Source organism: Takifugu flavidus, chromosome 12 (genome assembly GCF_003711565.1).
Source record: "Takifugu flavidus isolate HTHZ2018 chromosome 12, ASM371156v2, whole genome shotgun sequence".
NCBI lineage: Eukaryota > Metazoa > Chordata > Actinopteri > Tetraodontiformes > Tetraodontidae > Takifugu > Takifugu flavidus.
The window spans coordinates 8830114-8853980 of NC_079531.1; the positions used below are offsets into that span (position 1 = coordinate 8830114).

General features: G+C 40.4%; 2 protein-coding genes and 1 long non-coding RNA gene across 3 annotated transcripts; 2 read left to right on the plus strand and 1 right to left on the minus strand.

Moving 5' to 3' along the window:
• Positions 1–357: 357 nt before the first annotated feature.
• gosr1 (golgi SNAP receptor complex member 1) lies at positions 358–11573 on the plus strand. The gene is made up of 9 exons (XM_057049773.1): positions 358–485; positions 861–972; positions 1341–1428; positions 1648–1755; positions 2084–2175; positions 5266–5340; positions 8736–8765; positions 10777–10859; positions 11000–11573. Exons 1-9 carry the CDS (start codon positions 452–454, stop codon positions 11122–11124), a joined length of 747 nt encoding a protein of 248 aa, XP_056905753.1. The 5' UTR covers positions 358–451; the 3' UTR covers positions 11125–11573.
• Positions 11574–13289: 1716 nt separating this feature from the next.
• trarg1a (trafficking regulator of GLUT4 (SLC2A4) 1a) lies at positions 13290–22885 on the minus strand. The gene is made up of 3 exons (XM_057049774.1): positions 21962–22885; positions 15266–15392; positions 13290–15050 (listed from the first exon to the last, which is right to left on the minus strand). The coding sequence occupies exons 1-3, from the start codon at positions 22367–22369 to the stop codon at positions 15043–15045; spliced, it is 543 nt and encodes a 180-aa protein (XP_056905754.1). The 5' UTR covers positions 22370–22885; the 3' UTR covers positions 13290–15042.
• On the plus strand, positions 17459–21137 carry LOC130535007 (uncharacterized). The gene is made up of 2 exons (XR_008953014.1): positions 17459–17627; positions 19521–21137. It is a non-coding gene; the product is annotated as an uncharacterized LOC130535007 (long non-coding RNA).
• Positions 22886–23867: the final 982 nt, after the last annotated feature.

Sequence of the window (23867 nt, forward strand, 5' to 3'; positions counted from 1 at the left end):
TCAATACAGTAGTGGTGAGTAATTTTACTATTCACTCATAGGTTTCAGGAATGTGCTATGTGCTTGAACTAGTTCATGTCACTGTTTACATTTTGTTGTGCACCCGATTTTTCATTTTCAACAAGCCCCATGTAGAACAATTTTCTGCATCGGTATTTAACAAACACACATATATATATATATATAAAGTTGTGTGTTGCTCTGAAATGTGTTCCACATACACACCTGTTTTGTTTTCGGGTATTGACAAGACATTTTAGCGTTTTATATTACTACAATAATTTCAGAATCCTGTTGCTGAGATTACGTCATTACCACATATGACCAGCAGATGGCACTGTAAACACAAATTTGAGCCTTAAATGATGGCGTCCCTGTCGGTAGCTTCCTGTGATTGGTCCCCTCACACCACGTGACAAAACTGGAAGTTGGTGACGTCATAACAACAAAGATGGCGGCAATAGGAAGCAGCAACTACTGGGAGGGTAAAGGCAAATCTTTTCTTTGCTTTCACGGTTTTTCCGGTAATATTTAATACAGGTGTGATAATGTCAAGAGTAAAAGTAGACGGGTTCTTGGTGGCCTTTGAATCCATATAAACGACATACGTACGTGTCTGTTCAAGGACTGGCTAGCTAACTTCAGCAAACCTTACTAATTATGATCATGTTGCTACAAGATTAATGAAGCACAAAATGCCATTTGTATTATCTACTTAACCTATTAGGGGGAATTATAAGTGCTTCTATAATAAATTAGCTTGCTAATTACACTCTGACAAGTCGTACATTAACATTAAATGATCTCTTTCAGAACTTGCCCATTACTGTAGGTGTGAATTTATGTTTTCCATGTTATAGATATGCGTAAGCAGGCCAGACAGTTGGAGAATGAACTTGACCTGAAGTTGGTTTCCTTTAGTAAACTGTGCACCAGCTACAGCAGCTGCAGGGATGGAGGTCCAAGAGACACGTAAGTCTTGGCTAAATCGATATGCAACATAAATATTGACTTGGCGACGTGACAAGATGAGATGTTACTGTTTGTATAATCTCAATCAACCGGAATGGAGTTGTCCGTTTGCTTCTTTCTTTTTGGATTTTCCAAGTTGTAACCTGTGATATTAAGTGAATGCATCACCACTGTACATAAAGCACACCACACAGAAATGTTTGTGCCATTGCCAAAACCATTATTCTCTGCAGTTATATATTGAAAGTCGAGCCTTTATTAGAAGACAGCCATGGTTTCTAATGGTGCTAGTCTGAAATCCAAACAACACATATAGAACAGAGCGCTTCAGTTGTCTAATTGTTGTCATTCTTTTATTTCTCCTGAAGGTCAGACACGACCCCACTGCTGAACAACTCTACTCAGGACAGGATGTTTGACACCATGTCAGTGGAGATTGAACATTTGTTGGCCAAAGTAAGTCCTCACGGACCAGTGGGCTGTGAAAGGCTCCTCTCTATCAAGGAGAAGCTTCATTATTTATTAACTTTCCACATATATTTAAATAAGAGCGATAGAACTTATTTAAGACGATTGTAAGGAGTCTATAAAATCCCAAACTAGAGTTGATGCTGCAATCTCGATAATATTAATAACTCGAGTAATGAGTAGTAAATTATTATTTTTTTTATACAGTTGACAGGAGTAAATGACAAGATGGCAGAATACACCAATGCTCCTGGCACAGCTTCTCTAAATGCGGCTCTCATGCACACCTTACAAAGACACAGAGACATCCTACAGGTTTGTTTTTCTTCTTTCTTTTCTGCAGGTCTGATGATGAGATCCTCATTTAAGCCACTTATCCTGTTTCACTTCTTTCTAGTGCAGTGAGAGAAGACATAAGGATTAAGATTGTCAATATTGTTTTAAAGTCTGCAGCATACTTCCATAGATGCAGTTCTCATTATAGAAATGCCAATAATTTAGAGATATAAGTTAAATCTCCAGCTCAACCAGAAAAACAAGCTTATTAAAACACACATTTAGCCCTTTAATTTCATTCCGTTGGTGTTTACACTTTTGATTGCACCATTAATTCTGATTTCTTTTTCTTACTTGGGCTTTTTAGGATTACACACATGAGTTCCACAAAACCAAAGGAAACTTTTTGGCAATTCGAGAAAGGGAAGATTTGCTTGGGTCTGTCAGGAAAGATATTGAGTAAGTACCCAATTGGAACATTCTCATATGTATAACGGTTATAGTTGGTGAGTGGCTGTCATCAGACATTAACTACAGTATTATAATTTTGGTAGAGAAAGCAACAATAACATTTTCAAAGTAAAACAGCAAATGTTATTTTTGCATTGGACAATTGTGTGAAATATAGTAACTGGAGAGGACCAGTAACAGGACCAGTGAGTAAGCAGTTCAGTTGGTCTGATAATGTATACGTGTGCAAGTGTACAGTGGTCATGCATACATGGCCTCATTTTCTCAGAGGCATCTTTGTTTGGCCCAAAGTGTTTTGAAGAGTTTGAAGCTGCCAAACAGATGGCCTATCTCACTCCCTGAAGGTCAAGCTGGACCTTGTCTTCAACTTACCATGTCCTTGATAAATATTACTCATTAAGACCTGTGATGATTCATGGTCAGGTTGGTGCCACACTGGACAAGTGTGTCCTTCCCCTTGGTGCAGTTAGTAAATGTATTGAAGTGATGTGGAGGCTTTCCCAGACCCCAACCCCTGTCCTTTTCTTATTTCTTTTAATGGCTTATTGATTTGTAACATAGAGTGTGGTTTCCTATTGATCCCTCTCCATCCAAGTAAGGTGCAAATATTTAACAGAACCCTCTGCCAGTCTTAATTTCTGTCAGTTCTTTAAAAGATAATATAAATTAGCAAAACAGAAATATTACTGTTTATGTTTTAATCTTTTTCTAATGACTGAACTTGCTGCACAACATGTTTTTCTCATCTAGTGTACAATTTCAACTTGAGTATCAAAGTATATTTGTTGTAAAAAAGATGAGCAAATATGGATTAAAAAAAATGACATTTTCACTCATTTCATGGATGATGAAGTAGAGCTGCAGAAAAACATGCTAATGAGGCAAAAATCTTAACCAGCCTGTTTGTATTTGTCAGTGTTTGACAACAGGGGAGCATAATCATATTTCATTGTTAATCTACTCAGTGGACTTGAGGTCAACATGTTTGCTTAATTTTCTGATTAAATTACATTACTTAAGAGAGCCTCTTTAACCATAACACCAGTGTTGCTGGATCCAGTCCGTGCATGAAAATTAGCAAGTGTTGTTAACCCTGCGGTCAGCCTAATGAAGAGTAATGTGTTAGAGACTGCTGACACGGCTGCACGGCCACTGCTGCGCACACACGGTACACACGGCTGATAAGAAAGCCTGTCTGTCTGATCTTATTGTGTATTATGGTAATAGTTTTAACAGTAATGTACAATGTACAGCAGTTTTTTCTTTGTTTTATTTATTTTTTTACGGTAAATTGATTAATGTAAATAGCATGTTGTTATAACACCACCCAAAGACACCCAAGCTACAGAACCTCGTGCCAAGGCCTAAATACTGACATTAAGGCCTTGGCAATATTTACATTGTAATTCTAACAATAGCATATACATCTTAAATACTTTTATTTTATTGTCGGGCGTATTTAAGAGCTTTCCTCAATATTTGTGTTTTGGACACTAGAGGGCAACAGAGCTCCTGAATTCATTGTAAACGTGACCAGATGCTGTATTGTGAAACATTACACTCTTTGCATTTATTAAAAAAGCATGTAGATGAATGGAAGTGGTGCATGTGACCCACATCAACAGAATGTCTTGAATATAAGTATTTCAATCTAGTTGCAGAATGTTCTGTTCTAAACAGCAGAATGAGCTCAAATGTGAGCCGACTGTATCCCCCCATTTGTGCTTTGTTTCTAAATGTCAGCAACAAAAATGACAGTTATCCTGTGATTTACATCAATGCCCTTTATAAAAGTCTCTGCTGGTGCGAAGGAGCTCTTTCTTAGTGTGTCACCAGAACACTGTTGGTGGGCAGGAGGCTTGTGTGTGTGTGTGTGTGTGTGTGTGTGTGTGTGTGTGTGTGTGCGCGCGCGTGCGCGTGCGTGCGGGCGCGCGTGCGTGCGTGCAGTGAATGTGGTATATCCATCGAGGCACCTTAAATTGTGCACTTGGGATGAATCCAGCATTTGCTCTTGGACAGTTTACAGTCATCTTAGTGATTTATTCAAAATGTGCGCCCACATACTCAAGAGTTCCTTTGACCTTCTGTGTTCTTTAATGGTGTTGCCAACAGACAGGAGGGTGGGGCTTCTTTAAGAGTCTGGGTCTGTATCTGGGTGCTGTTTCATAGAATATTTCCATTGTTTTATTTCACTGATCTTCAGTTATCAACAGACAAAGGGGGCAACTTACCATATAATATTTTATAGAGAATACTATAGATAATAAAATAGAGACCTTTCCTGTGCTTCAGAGCTCTAATTATTGACATTTCATGTTATATTTTAAACCATGATATAACCAGAGGTTAATCTTATTTTTATGTATCAGCTTCATTAACCAAACCCCAAAGGTTCTCAGCAGCCTTCTCAAACAGCTAAACATTCACATTGCCATGTGGCTCTCGGGCTTAAGACACTCAAGATAAATGTGTATCACACCCTTTAACCCTGAGTTGTCAGCACCTCAGCACAGAGAACACTCAACATGACATCTTTTAGACACCAGAAAACAGGCTTTGTTTTGCCTTTTTACCACCTAAATTAGCCTGTTGTCTGACTGTATCAACACCTGTCACTTTGAAGCTCCTGCTGAAACTTGTCTGTATCACTGTGAGAGCTCTCCATTTCAGACCACAAGAAGGTTTCTACTGTACAGTAGCCTGGAGGGACAGCAACAGTGTCAGTGCCAATGGGCTTTTGATTTTTTTAAAAAAGGTTGCTTTTTGTTAGTAGAACACATTAAATAGCAAATCTGTTAATAAAAACAAGGATGTTGGCTGATATTTGTGTATTTGAATTGTTGAATGGTGAAGCTTCACCTCTGTAATCCTCTGTCTTTCCAATGATGTATAAGAACTTTAAACAAAGATGAAGAAAAACTGAATGGTTTGGGAAACTGGATCAGAAGTGATAAACGCCAATTTGGGTACTTTAAATTGGCGGGGTAGCATTTTCCTTCCAGCGGTGTCCAGTGTTTGACTCTGGGGTTTATTATTTATTATCAGATATGATTTATCAGTTTATTTTTGTCTTTTCAGGTCATATAAGAGTGGCTCGGGGGTCAACAACAGAAGGACAGAACTGTTCCTAAAGGAACACGAACATCTGAGAAGGTCAGTTTGCATTCGGGTACAAGCAGAAGCATCACGGTTGTGATGAGTGTATTCAGCACATCTTTTCACACCGGTCAAGGTAACGTCGTGTCAATGCCTCAAACATCGGTATTGTACCTCTGTATACTAAAGGTATGAAGAGTTGGACACTGTTTTTCCTTGTGTAGTAGCATTTTTTCAAAATGTGTTTTATAGTTTCTGATGGAAGAAAAATGCAATGATTAAGAAGATTCCTGAGTATTAAAAATAGAAATTTAGAGATTCCACATTCTCCTGTTTTATAACTCTAAATTTAAGTTGTTGATAGGTAGGCAGAGATTTTTATTCCTCGTACTGATAAATGGATCTGCCTGAGGCCTCATTAGTGTCCTTCTACCATTTGGCTCTGAAGCACTGCAAAGCAGTGTGAGGTAGTAAAGTGTGAGAGGCATCCTGTGTGCAAGCTAAAATTAAATCAGCAAGAGATGCACATGCACACAACTTGGCTGAGAACTTTTTTCTTTGCCTCAGAGTGTTTCATTAAAAAATAACTACAACAAATAGCATGACTTTGAATCATGGTTGGGCCATTACGCAACATAGTGAACCTCCCCCATCTTACTGATGCCTCTTGTTTTCCCAGCAATCAATCATCTGTGCCGATCCAGCGCCATTGATCATTATATCGATGCAGAAATTATCTTATTACGGTACACCTCCACCCGTATAATAGGGCTTCCCCAGACAATTGACAAAGATGCAGGGGGAAGCAGAGATGGAGATGAAGATCATGTTACATGGGACTGATCCTATTAGAGGGAGGAGGGCTTTGTGTTAGTGGGCAGAATGATTGTATTTGTGATGACGGCCTATGGATTCTTGATGAGGATGACAGAGGATTCTTAAATCTTTTTTACTTCCTGTGCTTTTCATTTTTGGCTTCTGCTGTTGTAACACACCATTGGTTTATAATTGGGAGAGAGTGGTGCAGGAGACATTATGCAGTTAACCATCTGTGGTCCTCTGCCACAACAGCGGATGTTGGGTATGAGTTTGCTATTCTCTGGAGGAACCTGAGAACCTGGATTCATTTTCTATCTCCTCACTTGACCACCGGAGTCACTCAGCAGAGCCGGCTTGATGCATCCCGCATCGTTGGACTGTCTGCATTAGTGCTACACTCACACCCATGAGGCAGAGCCGATTAGCTTTAATGAGGCATTTCTGGAGGATAGAAATCAAAATGATGAAATGATGGACAGACATCAGACACAGCATTCATACAGTACGAAGACTGATGCTTATGTTTAAGTGTAACTAACACTAACGTCAGTATGTTGGTGTACATATGCAGCTCATCCTCTCTCTCTTCCTTGTATGTCTTTCTTTCTCTGTGTCTGCTATAAGGTCAGTGTTCATGAATAAACTAAAGTGATGGAGAGGCATCTCCATTAAAAGTTTATGCTGGAACTGCTTTAATGGGGGTGGTCACGCTGATAAGGACTTCCTGTTAAACACAGACGGCTGCAGTGCGCACCAGAAAGTGCTGTTCTTTCTCTAATGCTCTTTTAGAGTGGAATCACTGGTCATTGATAAATTTAAACTTTTTAGCTGCTTGTGCCATCTGGATAATTTCATAGACTGTAACTCATTTATGAGTTTGTTTGGTGTTAGTGAAGCTTTTCCAGGTTGGGTTTGAGGCAGATATTATAGGTCCACATCAATAATTCCATTTCAGAATTTCTGACCAATCAGTTCAGTTCTGTGAGGGGTTTTGTGGGGGATCAGTTGGTTAGATCTTGGATCCATGTGTGCAGAATTAGTTCATTCATTATCTTGGCAAAGTGAATTAGCTCGGCACTAAAGAGCCATTTAATGACTTGCCGCAATACACCGCTGACCAGGGAAATGGAAGGATCCAACTCAAATTGAGGGCACAGTTGACCTCACAACAACTTTCTATCGACTTCGTTGCCGTATCTCCAAGGATGCCCCCAACAATGGCAAGAAGCAATCAAGAGATATATTATGTAGCCTTTTCTCTTCAGAAATAGAAAATATTGAACAAAATGACCTTGGTGCTATGGTTACCGGTACACCATTTTTACTTGTCTACACTCATTGAGTTCAGCCCTGTTTGGATTACTAACATTTTCAAGCCTTTTTGCCAGCATTTTTCTACAGGCCTTCATAGCTCGATTGAAGTATTCAGTTTATAAGCCGTCGTCCACTGTTAGTCAATATAACACGCGGCTTGGTTTCAGCAGAGGTAGACATCCCCCATAACATTAAAGCTCATTGTCTCAAAGTGACAGCATCAATATTGAGCCAAGAAAATTATCTGTCCTCTGAGAAAACATTTTGTTAATACTTGCGCACAGTGACCTTGCTAATGTCCCACAATCAAATTTTACTAAAATCAATCGATGGTATTACTAAATTTATATTTTATTTTTGACGTATTTGATTCAAAGCTGTTTTAAGCTCTTTGTTGTTTAAGCCCCTTTTTGTCGTAATTGATTTGCCTTTGTGAGAGAAATCTTTTTAAGCCAGCTTTTTTAATGACCTGGGTATTTGAAGACCTGCCCAGCATCTGTTAGGAAATAGAACTTAAGCAAACATGCAGCTAAGCATGAGTATTTGCTAACACAACTATGGCGATCACCATCCATGAGATAGAGGAGTTCTCTTTTATCTGTGAAACAGATGGAGTCATTATTTGATGGTTTTGATGGTTGATGGTTTCTCAGTAACCTTTGACATCTGATGGACCTCCTTTGTGCTACATTTAAAGTATTGGCCAGTTACACGTTGCAATGGAATTATAGCATTCTTGACCTCGGAGTGCTAAAATCAAAGAACTGTTAAAGGAGAGGGAATGTCTGAAAATAGTGGCCGAGTAGAGTGTGTGACTGGATTGTGTAGCTCAGTTATGTATTTTCATTTGTTTGGTATCCTTTCATTTTATAGAACATTATCGAAATTGATTCCAATTAGAGGATAAACTGCTGAGAGTATTGATATTCACAAGCACCCCGAGACACAGAGCTGGTGTTTCAGAGGAAGAAGTGTGGATGCCTGCTTTTGTGTGCCTGCATGTCCTGCACGGTGTCAGCAGGGCTCTAATGAAACTCTGGTTCTGGACGTCCAACCTGGAATCCATGCAGTGTTTTGGCTTTTTGCTTTCTCTTAAATTTACTGCCCGACTGGTTGTCTGTCTTGGAGCTGATAAAGAAGGAATATAAAATCTACATGAAAGACATAATAAATTCAATGAATACATCAGAGCATTTGATTTGAATTGATATTTGTTATATTTCTGAAGCCAAACATTCTATATTTTTAATAAAATTCCTCACGTCAATAACCACTTTCTCCTTTCTTCCCCAACCGACTCTTCTTCTCCTCACGTGCAGCTCGGACCGGCTGATGGATGACACAATAAGGTTGGACATCCACTTCTGTCTTGTTTTTACAGGAAGACCTCTCATTGCATGTGTCGCTCCTTTTAGATATCAAATTTACCAGGTGAATCTGGCTCCAGAGTGTAAATATTTGGTGATCTTCTCATGGTTATTTGAAATATATTTTCATTTCATTTTCTGAAATCTAGCTCTCCCTCACAACTGGTTAGAATTGCATTTAGGTCAGGGTTAAGAGTTTAGTGGGGAGGGTTATGTTAGGGTCTGGTGAATGTGTCATGTATATGAAAGTCTTCACAAAGTTAGAAGAGAGTGTTTGTAAGGTGATCTATACCCCTAAGTTCTGATTCTCCTGAGCTGGTTAACTGTGAGATAAATTCTTTTTGAGAATGCTAGTTCAGCAAAGTGTTTCTTCCTGACTGAGAAGAACATGATCCTGGAAAGCACCGTTCCATGCCAAGACTGCGGGAGGTGTCTGGATCTCACTCACCACCTTACACGCATGCTGCAACTGTAAATCTGTAAATAAATGTCCACGCCCTATGGGGAGGGCTACAGTAGCTCATCAGTGCGAGCAGCCACATATGTAAACAAGTGGTGTTTTCATTTATCCTATTTTGACCTGTCTCCTTTGGGGAGTTGTCTCTCTGGGATAGGTGTAACTTGTCCTGTGTGGTTTGTGCTCATGATCTGCCATCCAACTTGTCTGAATTTGCTCCAATTTATTTTGTATTAAACAATTCCACAGTGAGCCCAAAAGATGCTGCTAACCAGTGCCACTGTAGTCGGTTTTAAAAGCACCAACTTTTGCTTCTTGCTGTTCAGCTTCACTTTCCCTCATTCAAAGTTGCTGAGATGCAGGTTTCTGAGAAAGAGTGAGGTGCTACATCACAGTATGCTGCCTTCTGCAAGCCTGTAAGACTCACTCACACTGTAGGGTTCCAGAAGAAAGCATGGAGGGGAGTCCCGATAGTATCACCTGTTTACAAATAGTTTCATATTATTTAAATTGCGTGTAGCAAGTAGATTTCATGTTCATTTTTAATGGCCTTAAATGCTTTTGGAAATTGCCACTTAGGGAGATTTTGTCATAACTGGGATGTTTGGCTGACATTAATAATCTATTCACACATGAACAAAAATGTTGGTAGCCCTCTGTTAATGAAAGAGAATCTCACACTGGTCACTGACAAAAGTAATAATAAATAAAAAAATACTGAAAATTAATCAATAAAGTTTTGGAATTGCGGTTTAACAGAATTATATAAAAGAAACTAATGAAATAGGCTTCAAGAAAAAAATGTAATTCTGCCTGTTTAAAGGCAGGTTGTCATTGTGCTGTTTGCTGCCCTCACTGAACATGGAACACAGAAAGTTAGCAGAGAGTTAAAGGATAAAAGACCAATTAACTCTAAAGACTCTGAAGTCTGGAGAGAAATGTGCTGCCCAGTCTCAGAAAGCTGGGGCTTGGTCGCAGGTCGTGGTCTTTCAACAGGATAATGACCCAAAATGCCCAAACACCAAAACACTGGACTATTCTTAAGAGGCCTTTTATGAGTTCTGACCTGAATCTGTAGAAGGAGCTGCAATATGCTGTCTAGAGAAGACACCCTTCAAACCAAAATACCTATTGACAGGTGCAGACCTCTCATTGACTGTCACAGAAATCTTTTGGTTGCATTGGCCTCAAAACATAACTAAAGCTTAACAAAATATTAGGTTAAGGACGCCATCACTACCGTCCAGGCCTGTTTCAGTTAGTTTCTTTAAAATAATTCTGTTGAACCACAATCCAAAAGCAGGGCCTTATTTGGTTCAAAGATTGGTTCAATCTTTATTTACCATTACTTAAGTCAGTTATTGTTATTTCAGTAACCAGTGGGGGTTTCTCGAAGGAACAGAGAGGTATCAACTTCTTTGAAACTGCTTGTTTTGTTCTAAAAAACATCCTTTTTCTCAACTGAAAATTACTGTAATAACAGGAGCTAAAGTGCTATTTTACCATCGTTCCCCTCATTTCTCTCCCTGTGTTTAGCATTGCAATGGCAACCAAGGAGAACATGACATCCCAGCGGGGCATGCTCAAGTCCATTCAGAGCAGAGTCAACACTCTTGCTAGTATCCTGTATATGTGTGTGTATGCGTGTGTGTGTGTTTTGGCAGAAGCTTAATGTTAATGCAGGTCATTTTTTTCAATTCTGTTTGCAATTCTATTGATCCAGAGCTCGAATATGTTTCTTAACCCTTGACTTTCTGAGACCGGTTCCCCACCATCAACAATCTCATCCAGCGAATCAACCTGCGTAAAAGACGGGACTCTCTCATCCTCGGCTCTGTCATTGGCATCTGCACCATCCTCCTGCTTCTCTACGCTTTGCACTGAAGGCAGCATTTGGACCAGACCTTGAAAGACTGATGTGCTCGTTTGCAGCATGTCCACCCTGAGGAGACTGAGCTCAGAGACCGGAGAGACCGGGGGGACAACTGCAGCCAACGAGGACCCTGAACTTTAGCAGACCTTCTCTCATCAGGGGGCTACTTGGGCTCTTCCAACAAGGACAAGACCACCATGTATTTCAATAAAAATTTTAATCATTGTCATTTTTCAGATTCACTTGAAGACAAACTGAGAAAAGACTGTTGGAAAATGTGTTGCATCAGTTTTTTTTCCCAGGGGTAGATGTTGAAAGATCCTTTTTAATTAGTGGAGGCTTCTGTGCTTTGAGATATAAAATGTGAGGTAATAATTTATTCATATTGGAATGTGACACTAATAGATACTGAATATGTTTAACCATTTATTTTTCAAAATATACAGTTTAAACCATTAAACTGCAAACGTGTCTTTTCTAATCACACTAAACCATTTTATCATTTGTTTCATTATTTTCAGTTCTTTTGGTTCACTTACAATGCACAAATATTCCCCTTCCTTTGGAAACAGGAAGGTTTAGGAGGCCACATTTTTACAGCAGCAGCAAACAATGGACTAAATTGGGTATAAACTTTGCTTTTCAATAATATCACATGTCAGCCTCCCTGTTGAGTAATGTTTCTTTTTAATTTATTTATTGTATTTTTTGTGCCATCTTAATTTAACAGTTTTTTCTAATGTGCTTGACATAATTTTATTCTTTGTAATGGATTTCAACATTTGAAACATTTGAAAAAACGAGACCTAGAACTTCATCTTAACACTCCACTCCTCCCAGACCAGTCAAGCCAGTGTCTCAGTTTGAGGTACCAGTTGAAAAGATTAGATCATGTTGAATTTGTGGGTGTGACACTAGCTAGTGACTCAAACATATTTGCTCCAAATCCGTCCAAATTATTGGCTTAATAACACGGTGTGACAGTAGCTGTCCTTAACAGATGGTTGCTACAGAAACAGTTCTGGCATGGAAAATAAACATTCAATAAATCGGTAATTAAAATAATATGAATCGGAAGGATTTACTGCTCCTCACTGATTGATTCGTTTGTCAGTGTGTTTGCTGCATTATGCACTTTATGATTCTCTGTTAAATAAATTGTTCAGGGGTCAAATGCTGTGACCTCAGACCCACTGAAGGGTCCTGGGTCTTCAGATCGTGGGCGTGTTTTGTTTTTCAAAAGCATCTTGTATGATGGCGATGTTTTTAAACGATTTGCCTTCACTCAGAGGGGGACCCAGTGCCAGGCTAAATTTGGCCATGTTCACACTGTTAGGCTGCTGAGGCATCAAACTTTTGAATATTTCAGCCCCTCAGACAAAACGCCACCCAAGCAGAAAGAAGATCCTCTCACTTGAAAAAGGTCATGTTATTTTGACTCCTGCTTAGTACAAAGTCTTTTTTTCTTTACCAGCAGATGCAATATAAAACGCCAGAGCCGTGGGATTCAATGTTGGCTGTTTTTTGCTTTAATGCCTCATGCTAAAAGTTTAAAACCTGCACTGAATTTTCCTCATGTAATTTTTCTTTCCCCTCTGGCCAAATAACCTGCAGCGACACCCTTATATATGGTGTTTGTTGGTTGTTCAGACAGAGCAGAACAACTATAAAGTGTAACCCAACACTCCAGCGTTGCAGACCAGAGTCAGATTAATCGCTCTGAGTCTGACTCCATGAAGCATTTTTCATTATTACAGAGCTCACAAATGTTAGAAGTGCAGCTCGCTGTGCTCAGAGAGGAATGATGGATTACAGAGGGGACTTCACCTGCATCTCTATTCTAGAATGGAAACATTTACTCAATTCAAGTCTCAGAAGGAAAAAGTTTGGTTCTCTGATCCTTTGAACTTCCACTATGGTGCATTTTAGAGACAAATGTTGCTGTAAATGCTGCAATACTTGTTTCTATAAACAGAACAAGGTTAAATTTATTATATTTGCCCAGTAAATATGTATATAAAGGTGAGAGAGTTAAATAATTCAAAATAACACATCAGACAGTCATTCACGGTAATGTGTTTTGAGCGGTTCCGTCGTCACTAAACACCAACATTGTGAGTGCGTCACTAAACATTCACACCGACGGCACCAGGACGTCATCAGAAGGCAAAAGGTGTCACCGTGCATGGTTACATTTATTCCAGCATGCAGAATTGTACACTACAGAGATGTAAACGGACACATACAGCATACTGAAAATAACATAAAAATAAGAGGACTTATACATAAATGAGATTTGCTTCACCGATAGCAGGCTTAGAGGTGATTATAGGAAGAAGCCATCATGAGACACATTCAGGAATGCAGAAACTGTTTTCTGCAGACATGATTGGCAATAATGTCATTGAGCAACGATCCACTGGTTTAAAAGTAAAGGTTATATCTTTGGCATTTGCTGCCTTTAAATGTGTGTGTGTGTGTGTGTGTGTGTGTGTGAGAAGCAGGAGTAGCATAAAAAATGCTCTGCAGTGCGGATTCCTTTGCTCTTGTATTGATGCTGTGCATTTCTGAACTCCAAATAATCCATTCAGCTGCACCAACACATAAATGTCAGGTGAGAAACAGTTTAAGCATTTCTGAAGCAGCCCTTAAACAAATCTGACCCATCTCTCCCACGAGCTTAAAATGAGTTCAACGTTCAAATGCACTCAGTTAAAAGACATTATCCCCCAAGAACAACAGTAATCTACAGGTGATGCGTCTGTGCTTGTATATTGGTGTGTTTCTACAACAGCCTAGAGGAGTGAATGACGCCATTATAACATGTTTCCTACAGGCAATCTGACAAACTGGAAGTTTAAAGAGTAATTTAAATGCTATTTATCATCACTGCTGTCAAACACAGTCAATCTTCTTTTCATTAAAAAAAAACAAGTGAGAGACTGTAAGGCCCATAGCATGCGTACATAAAGCATAATATATATTATTCATCATATAAATGCACCCCATACCAGTACAAGGATGTGGAAAAAGCATTCAGTGGGGAAAAGTCACATTTCTGTGTGGCCTGTTTCACAGTACTGGTGTAAGAAAGGTGACAGAATAAGGAGATTTTATACAGGTATTTAGAATAAGATATTCAAAACAAACCGGCTTATGTGAAGAAGGAGGGACGTCAACATAAAGGTCTGACTGTGGACACATGTTGTGGCCACACATCCTACATCATCCGCCTGGACTCACCATTATTTCCTTTATGTGCAATAGTGAGCCAGCTTGGCTAGTCCTAAGAAACTTTTAAGGTATCTATATTCAGGCATGCAGTTGGTCTCATTTCTTTTTTTTTCTGTTAGAAAATTAAATGTCATGTCAAATCGATGACAAAAATTAAAAAATGTGCCCCCCCCATCCCCCCTTTTTTTCTCCACAAAGCCACACATTTCCTCTAACAATTCAAGTGCCGACAGTGTGGCCTCTGTGACAGTCAACAAACCCAGCAGCATTTGGCATACAAACAGTTCTGTTGTTAGAAAATGTACATCTACTCATATACGTCAAAGATCTTTTAACTGTATGATCTTGTACTTGAATGCAGGAGGATTATATGCAACGTTTAAAGTCCATTATAACACATCTGCTCTCCTCCCACACAGATCTTCATCTTCCAGAATTCCAGAACAGGAAGTGTGTTACTCTGACCCTTATCCCCCAAGCTGGACCTGGTTATTTTTGTCAAGCAAATTTTACTAGATTTTAAATGCATGCACACCCATATGAGTTCACACATTTCATATTTCCAGTTCATGTTTGAAGTTTGGTCGAGATGTTTTCAACTGTGCGACATAAACCAAGGAACTATCTGCACCATTCGTCACGGGATGGTTGTGGTGGCGTCGGTCCCGTCATCTCCCCACAGCTCGTCCAGGTCATTAACTCACTGTGGAATTAAAGAGGAAGAGTGAGATAATCACATGTTCCCCTGACTCTAACAAACTTGTATTCTTTTAATGGAAACATTGTTGAATCGTTGACATCATTTTAAAATGTTTCTCCTTTTACGCATTAACAGGCAAGATTTTACTGACATTTAATTGAAGCGCATCAGCAATGGCCACAAAATTACAACAATTGAAGAAGGAAATGCTTCCGCACCTGAAACGGAGATGTAGACGATAATAATGACCACGCCCAGGATAATGGAGACGATGCTGAGCAGGCGAGCCAGTCGCCCCAGCCTCCGGGCTCCGTCGATATCCCCAACCTGCAGGCTGTTCCTGGACTGGAGACACACAGAGAAGAACAAGTTCAAATGAGAAAATCATAGCTGCAAACTTCATACATGTGCGTAATGTAAATAAGTGATCAAACAGTTTGTTTGGGGTTCAGAGTTTTAAATCAGTGATGAATCATCTGAAAGCACGATACTGATGAAAAAGTGTCTTTAAATCGTATCTACAAGGTTTTACAGTTTTCTTTTTCCCCTCATTCCTTCTCCTTCACAGGTATCATTTGTTTAATTTAGACCAGTAGTTTTGAAAATGAGGCCATCTTGGAGGGACGAGCAGAAAGATGGCTGACTGCCAAAATGCATCCTCTGTCTGGAGACTTGGAGACTCTTGCAAACGAATGTTTAAAACCTTTCAATCTTCAGCATCTCTTGATACAAAAACACCCAGGAGAGGCCCAAAACCTAGCTGTTATAATTAAACCAGCATTTTCTACTCAATAATTCAATAAAACTCCTACCTTGATGTCTGTCTAATGCTATTTGGGGGCCTTGACATGGAAAGGTTTGGGAACACCTGATTGAGAGCAAATTTCTTCTTGACAAACATGGCTGCTGATCTTTGATGCCTTCAATCGTCCTTTTACACCAACGTGGTTTGACAACTCCCAATGAAATGTGTGTTGCTGCAGACGAAGCAACGGTGGAAGATCAACAATGGGCCTTGGAGGGCTGGACAAATGCCACCTGTTCTGATGAATTCTCCTGTCTGTGTGGCTCAGTTCATCAATCATGTGCACAGGAATGGCTGCAATATGTTGAGGCTGTTGGTGAGGATAAAATGGGGGCTGGCAGAGCCGCTCTCCTTTAAGATCTCCTCTAAACATACAGGAAGCGTAATCCCATCTGCATCTGTCAAGGCTGGGAAAATATGACACATGAGCCTTTTGAATCTCAATAAAATCAGACTTGTGATATTCATTCATTGTCTAAGCTTGGTCAGGCTGTCCATCTCTCATCTGATCGTACTGGAAAGCTATTAGGAAAGACTGCTGCAGATTCCTTTTCCTTGCAATGGTTCCATTTGGGATACATGCAGCCTGTGTGTGAGGTTTCCTCAAGTTGGTCTCTTCAGTCTTTAATTTATGAACCTTTCATTTGAAATCTGTGGCACAGACCAGGCCACATTAAAGAGTAGCAAAGGATGTGTATTCAGGGAGCATAGGGCACACTAACATTTAATTCAGGTTCATTCTCTCAAGTTCATTGTGAGTTATTTGTAAATAATACTGTTTAGATTTTGACAAAGACGGAAGAAAAGGATCAAATACAGCCTCAAAGATCAGACTGTGCACGTGCATCTTATTCGTTCAGCCAATACTGGTTCAGAGTTGGGTTTTTCTGAGTATAGAGTTACTCTGCAGAGAGGGGGGCAAGTCTTCCTTCTATCCTCCCTGATCTCCTATGAGTGACTTCATCCTCCAACTCCCAGGAGCTTCTTTGTCTCCAGCCTGTCTCTGGTGGAGTCCGATCCCACAGTGCACATCGTGACGGGGGCGTTGTCGGGGTGCAACATAGGGACCTCAGCAGTGAGCAGATCTGTTTGTCTGGTTTACATTGATGGAAAAACAACAGTAGTTTCGTTATTAGGAGCTAAGAAAGAAAAAATCTGATGGATTTCTAAACTTCCATGTAGGACTTGGGGCATCAATTGTAAATCATCGAGGTGACGTCTGTAGAGCTGTTAACAGACATAAACTCACCACTTTTACACAAAAATTACTGCAGATCCAACACAAACACAACTCAGAGGCTGCTTAAAGTACATACTTTTAATCAGGAAACAGTCAACAAACAAATAAATGAATAAATAATAAGAAAGATCAATAAAAAATGACATAAAGGCTCTTTTGTCAGCATTTTATATTAGCCCTTAGCGTGGAGAGATTTAGTGTGTGTGTGTGTATGTACAACAATGGGAGATGTTCCTCCATAAGGTGACAAATATCTGCATTGATCCACAAGTCTGATTATATTGTTTTTCTGAAGTGAAAATTCGACCCTTAGAATGTCTATACCAATGTTCCTTTCTTCATATCCCCCCCCCCCCCCACACACACACACTGAGCTGTCTGTTTCATATGTTCAGCAGAGAAAGGTGGATGCTAGTAAGTCACTAAGTGCTTCCTTTCTCTCCTGTCATTAATAATGGAGGACGGGCAGCCGGCTGGTGCAGAACAACAGTGTTTAAACAGGACCTGGGCTGTAGTTAGGTCTCATTTCTATGGTGTAAGTTCTCCAATTTAATTGCAATTACACTTTCTTTTTTTCCTGGTGTTTTTTTCTTCTTCTTTTGTACCTCTTGAGTGTAAAGTACCTTTCTTTAAAGGCATTTCCCATTGAGGTTCATCATTTTGATATGGGCATTTTTGAAGTTTAACAGTCATTCAGATTTAGATTACAGTGATTTCACTTGTTTTTAAAGCTGTCGGTCAGGTTCTCTCACTGTAGATAGAGCACCATGGGAACCTCTGGGCTGCAGCCAGGCCTAGGAGTTCATCTGTGTTCTACTAGTAGAGTCTTCATTAAAATTGCAAACCACTCAATGTGGTCAGATGACCAAATCTGGCAGAACCACGATGGTGCAGCTCTCATTCTTCAATCTTTAAATGCATTCTCTATGCTTCTCTTGCAAGTTCATACATTTTAATTCAATGTTTTCTTTTTTTCCCTCTGGTTTTATCTTATGACTTGTAAATGCCAACACAATATTGGCATCACAGAAAATTGACTATTCGTTTTTCTATTATTCCAAAAACAAGAAAGTTCCTCACTCTCATGAGTGATGTGTTTGTCAAAAGAACGTTAAATTATCACAGAGGACACAGCTGTTTAGAGTGACACAAACACAGCTAGAGATAAATGGGCATCATGTTGCTAAAGAAAAAGTAAGCGCTGGTTACCAATGAGTCAAAGCTCTATTAGACATTCAAACCCTGGGCAGAGTCAAGTTAGAATCCAGCAATTTGCATTCAAATACGGGGGCCTGTCAGGGACATTATTCACGCAAACTGAAACACTCTCACACATTTCAGTAGTTTATGTAAGAGCATTCCCCATATTTGTGTGTGTAAGGTCATTCTGAATAATGTCCCTGATGGTCCCTCACGATAAAGATTGAATTTCCATACCTTAATAAAGTGTGCAGCACCTGCAGGAAGCTCAAATTTAAAAATGACCTCATGGTGTCATGAGATGGGCATGACAGCATGCACTAACTGCCTCAAAATTCAAGGGATGACATCATCACTAAGATCGTCATGGCTGCACTGCAGCAGTTGGTTTGAGATACATTTAAGATGTTTTATATTTAATGTGAATTTCATTGTGGCTCAAATTAACACCACAATACTATTTTGCTTCCTTAAATAGCCTTTGTGGAATTACCATGGGATTTAAAAGGGTACCAATATTATAGCTACACTAAATCATCTTACCGGCAACAATTGTGCGAGCTAAAGACTTCAGACGGTCCCTATTTCATGGAGCTGGATTACTGCCACTTGCACAGGGTTAATGTTATAGTAAAGGGCTTTTTTTTTGGTAAAACTTGCAGTCAGGATTCCTTCTTAGTACTAAAACCAGCAACAACATGCGATTCTCCATCTGTCTGCAGTGTTGGATTGCAAAAAAAAGTCATTTCCCACTGCACTCACAGTTACTCATCCAGCGCAGCATTACAGCTCCATATTTCACTGGCGAATCTGCCGAGTGTGCAATAATGCTCCAGCAGTTTGGGCCCTCCCATTACTGGGATAGGCTGGCCGTGGCAGTAAAACTCTGCATCTCCAATCCCCGTAATTGACTGCACATGCTCCATGTTTATCAGCCACGAGCCTTCTTCACCCAGCATCTTTTAGAGCTCCGTGGCAGCAGACAACTGCATGTTGGCTGTTAGGCAGATGCGCCTCTGTTGTTGAATGATGGATCTAATTTTTACTTTAGCAACACACCCTGATCCTCCAGTACAGAGAGATGCATTTGTCTACCTCGGTGCTCACGTAGTTCACTATAATTAGAATCTGCATCTCATCAGACATAAAAGCAACCATGTGAAGAAACAGAGAAGGAAAACTATTTATCTAAGTTACAGCTGCATGAAACGGCTTTTTTCCCCTCCAGTTGCACCAGTTGACATGCAAAGACTGGCTTGATGACCCCTGGACTAAAGGACATACTTGAAAAAGGATCCCAAATCAAGGACACATCATGTTTAAACCCAATATGCCTCAAATGAGTTGAGTCTTGTGACCTTTGTCACGACAACAGCAATAACTGACAACAGGAAGCTAAAGGTGCTACAGTCACATCATTAACTGAGCAGCAATTTGTCCACAATCTGTCTATCACTGTTATAAGGTACCGCCACCTCAGCTTTCTCCATTGGTTTGTTGATTGATTGGTGTAATAAGATCTGACAATAGCTATTGGATGGAGAACCTGTGGAGCATTTTCCAATTAAATCAAGAGATTGATTAAACTGCTCTTGGCACAGTTATGATGGGATGTCTGTACATCTGTTTATCGATAAAATAAAATTTTTCATTTTTATGCGAGAGTGGGAAGGAGAAGAATGTTGTTATTTATTAACAAATATGATCATCTATCGTCTCCATCATTATGCCCAGAGACATCTGGAAACTCAAACTAACTCAGGTGGTTCTTTTTAATGTGCAAACTCTTCATCCTATCACTACAGTAAAAAAGATCAACTTAACAGCCATTTGCTGCCTCTTCCCTGCCTGTCTGCCCAATTAAGTCGCAAATGTTTGATGCCCATACCCACTTCCTGTCCATCCTTGAGAGAGAACGTTGATATTTGCCACACAGTGGACTAACTGCTCCAATATGCCCTCTGCAGCAGAGCCAAATTGACTTCTCTCACCTTCTATTGAGTTAAGGGCCGGATCCAGTTTCTCCCTCCTCCTCCTTTCTTCTGCCCTCTGTCAAAGCCTCAATCTCATTCTTCCTCTCTGTCTCTCACACGCACACGCATGCGCATGCACACGCACACGCACACACCATTAAAAAGCGGTTGACTCGTGAATGGGAACGTGTGTGGGTTCTGATGATGGCTCACTGACTCAGCCTGAGAATCCCTGTGGTGTGCTGAGGCCCACAGGGGTGATATTACAGTACTAATGGCTCTAGTGCTCTTCATTTGCCTTGTTTCTCTGTTGATCTGTTGGCTGCTGCACAGTGTCAGAAGTAAAATGGAATGGAATTACATTTCTGAAGCAACTCCAAATTATGTTTCTTTAATGCCTCAATAAATTCTGCATATCTGCAAAATGCACATCAGTGAATATATAATAAATTATACTGTAATGTCCCTGTCTAAATACTGAAATATAAAGATAAGACCTTACAAGATGGTTTCATAGTCAAATTGTGTATGTGCAAGCTATGTGCAAACTATCATTCACTAAATGTTAACAAATTTCTCCACTTCTATGCGCAGTCTCTACAGAAGAGGGCAGCACATAACATCTGTATTAGTATGTTTTTGCACGTTGACACTACAGGTTAAAGCACGAAGTCAAATTATGTCTTTTTAAAACACATGTGCTAAACACCAGATGAAATAAACAAACAGTTTTGTCCTGAAAAACAACAACAACAACATGGATATGGACGATGCCAAGTGTAGTCGTGGAGAGTTCCGAATCAGTCAACAGGGTGGGAATTACAGAGTGCTTTGAGATATCAGATGACAATAAAAAAATGATTGGAAATGCATGTCTGGATCCCTGACAAGTGTTCGTTTTGGTCTGTTACCCACCATCCCATCACACGCACTCATCCCATCGGAAGCTCCTTGTACACCCATGATTTGCAGTCGACTTATACCCACATTAATGCTGCTCATCTGATGGGCAGCAAAATCTGTCTACATATCTAGTTATTATTATCTATATGTTGACATGAGTGTATTAATTCCATCTGAGGAGAAAGAACCTCAGATGGCTTGATATTTGTGTCGAACCCTAAACATGAGAAAACCACAGAAAATGTGGAGAGCAGCGACTGAGGAGTGTCTGGAGTGGCCTCAGCATCACTGCTGCATCCTGGATCAGCATTTCCTGAAAGCGTTAACTGAGTGTCAGCACCTTCAGAATGAGCAGCAGGCGGCTCAGTGGCAGGGCAGAGAACTAATGATGCGTGTGTGTGTGTGTATGTGTGTGTGTGTGAGAGTGAGAGTGTGTGTGTTCTTAATTCGTTCAACAAAGAAATGCATCACGATCTGTAAATAAAAAAGTTTGAATCCATCGCTGCGGGAGAGAGGTGATTATGTTGGTCAAACATCGGACTGCCTGTCCAACCGTCCTGACTCCACCAGATTAGTTATTATTCGATAAGTGAATCAAAAGGAAATCGGTTTCCTTCTATTTGGACTAAATTGATTCATCATCCATTTTTTGTCCTTTAATCAGATATTTATTTTTGTCTTTGGGGTGGTGGTTGAAGTTGAGGCAGGTCTAAAAATGATTTAACTTACTTTAAAAGAAAAAAACCTGATGATACAGATGTTTGGGATGTTCTTGGGGCCCATCCTTACTCACCATGATGGAGTACACAAGTGCCACGATGCTGACGGGCCAGACGGGGCAGAGACACGACATGATGACCAGGATGAGGTAATCCTTGGGCTTCGGGCTCTCCTGCACGGCCGCGTTCCCAGTGGAGGAGCGGCTCAGGCTCACCTTGGACGGGGACAGCGGGGCGACGGCTGACAGCTGCCCAACAGAGCCCGACCTCACTCCCACTCTGTGGCCGTTCTGGTCAACCTCCAGGCCCTTGTTGCCGTCCACGTTGACGGTGAAGGAGGCGGACATCTTCATCCCGTTCCCCCCGGGCTCCGAGGTCAAGGCCAGGAGTTTCTCCGTCTCCTGGGACTCCGTGGGCGGCGCTCCTCCTCCAGCTTCACCCAGGTTGGACTTGAGGAAGTCGGTGTCCGTGTTGATGGCCATGCTCAGATCTCAGTGGTACCAAATTAGCTCAAAGAAGGAAATATATCAAAGAAAACTGATTTAAAGACTAAGAAGCGATCCCATAATAGATTTTTAAAAAAAATTCTTGACAAGTGGGATCAGATTAAAGACGGTGATTTAAAGTTTATATGAAAAGCAAAATGGCCCAGACGTTATTGCTCTTCACGAATCCTCAACCTAGATGGCATCTCAGAAAACCTCCCCTCCTCCTCCACCTCCTCCGGCTCTACGGTACATCCAAGGTGGACCAGTGCGGCAGTCCCGCCACTTTCCTTCCAGTCTGTCTGGGGGTTGAAAAAAGTATCCCGAATTCTTCTCCTGTGGAGGCCGGACGAAGGTGACACGTTTTTGTCAAAGGAGAACCTCAGGTGAGCCGCTTTATTCTCCTTCCTCACCTCCTCATCGTCATGTGTCCGCAGCACACAGGCGACTCTGCTCAACTTGGGACTAGAGTCATGCAGCCGAATCTAACTGGATCACTTCCGGTAAAGCGACAAAATAAAAAAGAAATTGTCGAAAATATTTACATTATTTAAGCTTGTTGTCATGTATAAGCTGCATTACTTGTAAATTCACGAATTCATTCAAGCACATTAAAAAAACAATCAATCACTGAAAGAAAGAAATTTCAGTTTCGTTAAAGCCCATTGTGACGATTGTCTACTTTTATTTCGACAGGCATTTCATTTGACTTTACTTCCGTCTTAAAATGACTTTCTCTGTGGAACTTGATGCATCTCGGGACATCCCCTCCTCCGCCCACCCCTCCCCCTCTGCTCTCACCCTCTCCCCTTCCTCCCCTCCTTTATTTTCTTCTCAGCATCAGCACCAGTATTGAATGGGCGTGCGTGAATCGGTGGACTAGGCGAAACCTCGCCTCTTAGTCCGAGGATGGTTCTTCACCTTGGATACATCAGCATGGACATTAAGAAATCCCCTCACGATCTACCTCCGATCTCTTCATGCTCCCGAATAAAAAAGCTGCAGCACTATCGCAAACCTAATTTCCCAGAGTGCCCGAGTGCTGCGCTGATATTTGCGCTGGGAATTCCCCTAATGAAACTCTACCCAGCCTTTCATATTGTGCCTATCACACAAACAAAATGCACTGAAACGTCTTCTCAGTGCAACCCTGAGTAGGATGAACCTTAATCACCTCTTTGCTCTAAACTCTTTTCTTTCCCATTAAACGCCACACTTCCCCACGTCAAAATTCTACTATGAGCAGCTTCCAGCCGTGCAAAGTTGAAAAGGTGGGAGAAAGATGCGGATAATCAATTTTCATGACATTGAGTCACTGGAAAGCCTGAACTGCTGCTTCGGCCTCGCAGTAATTTATCCGATTCATTTGAAATATATATATATATATATATATATATATATATAATATATATATATATATATATATATATATATATACACACACACACACACACACACACACACAGACACACACACATAAAATAAATAAAAATCG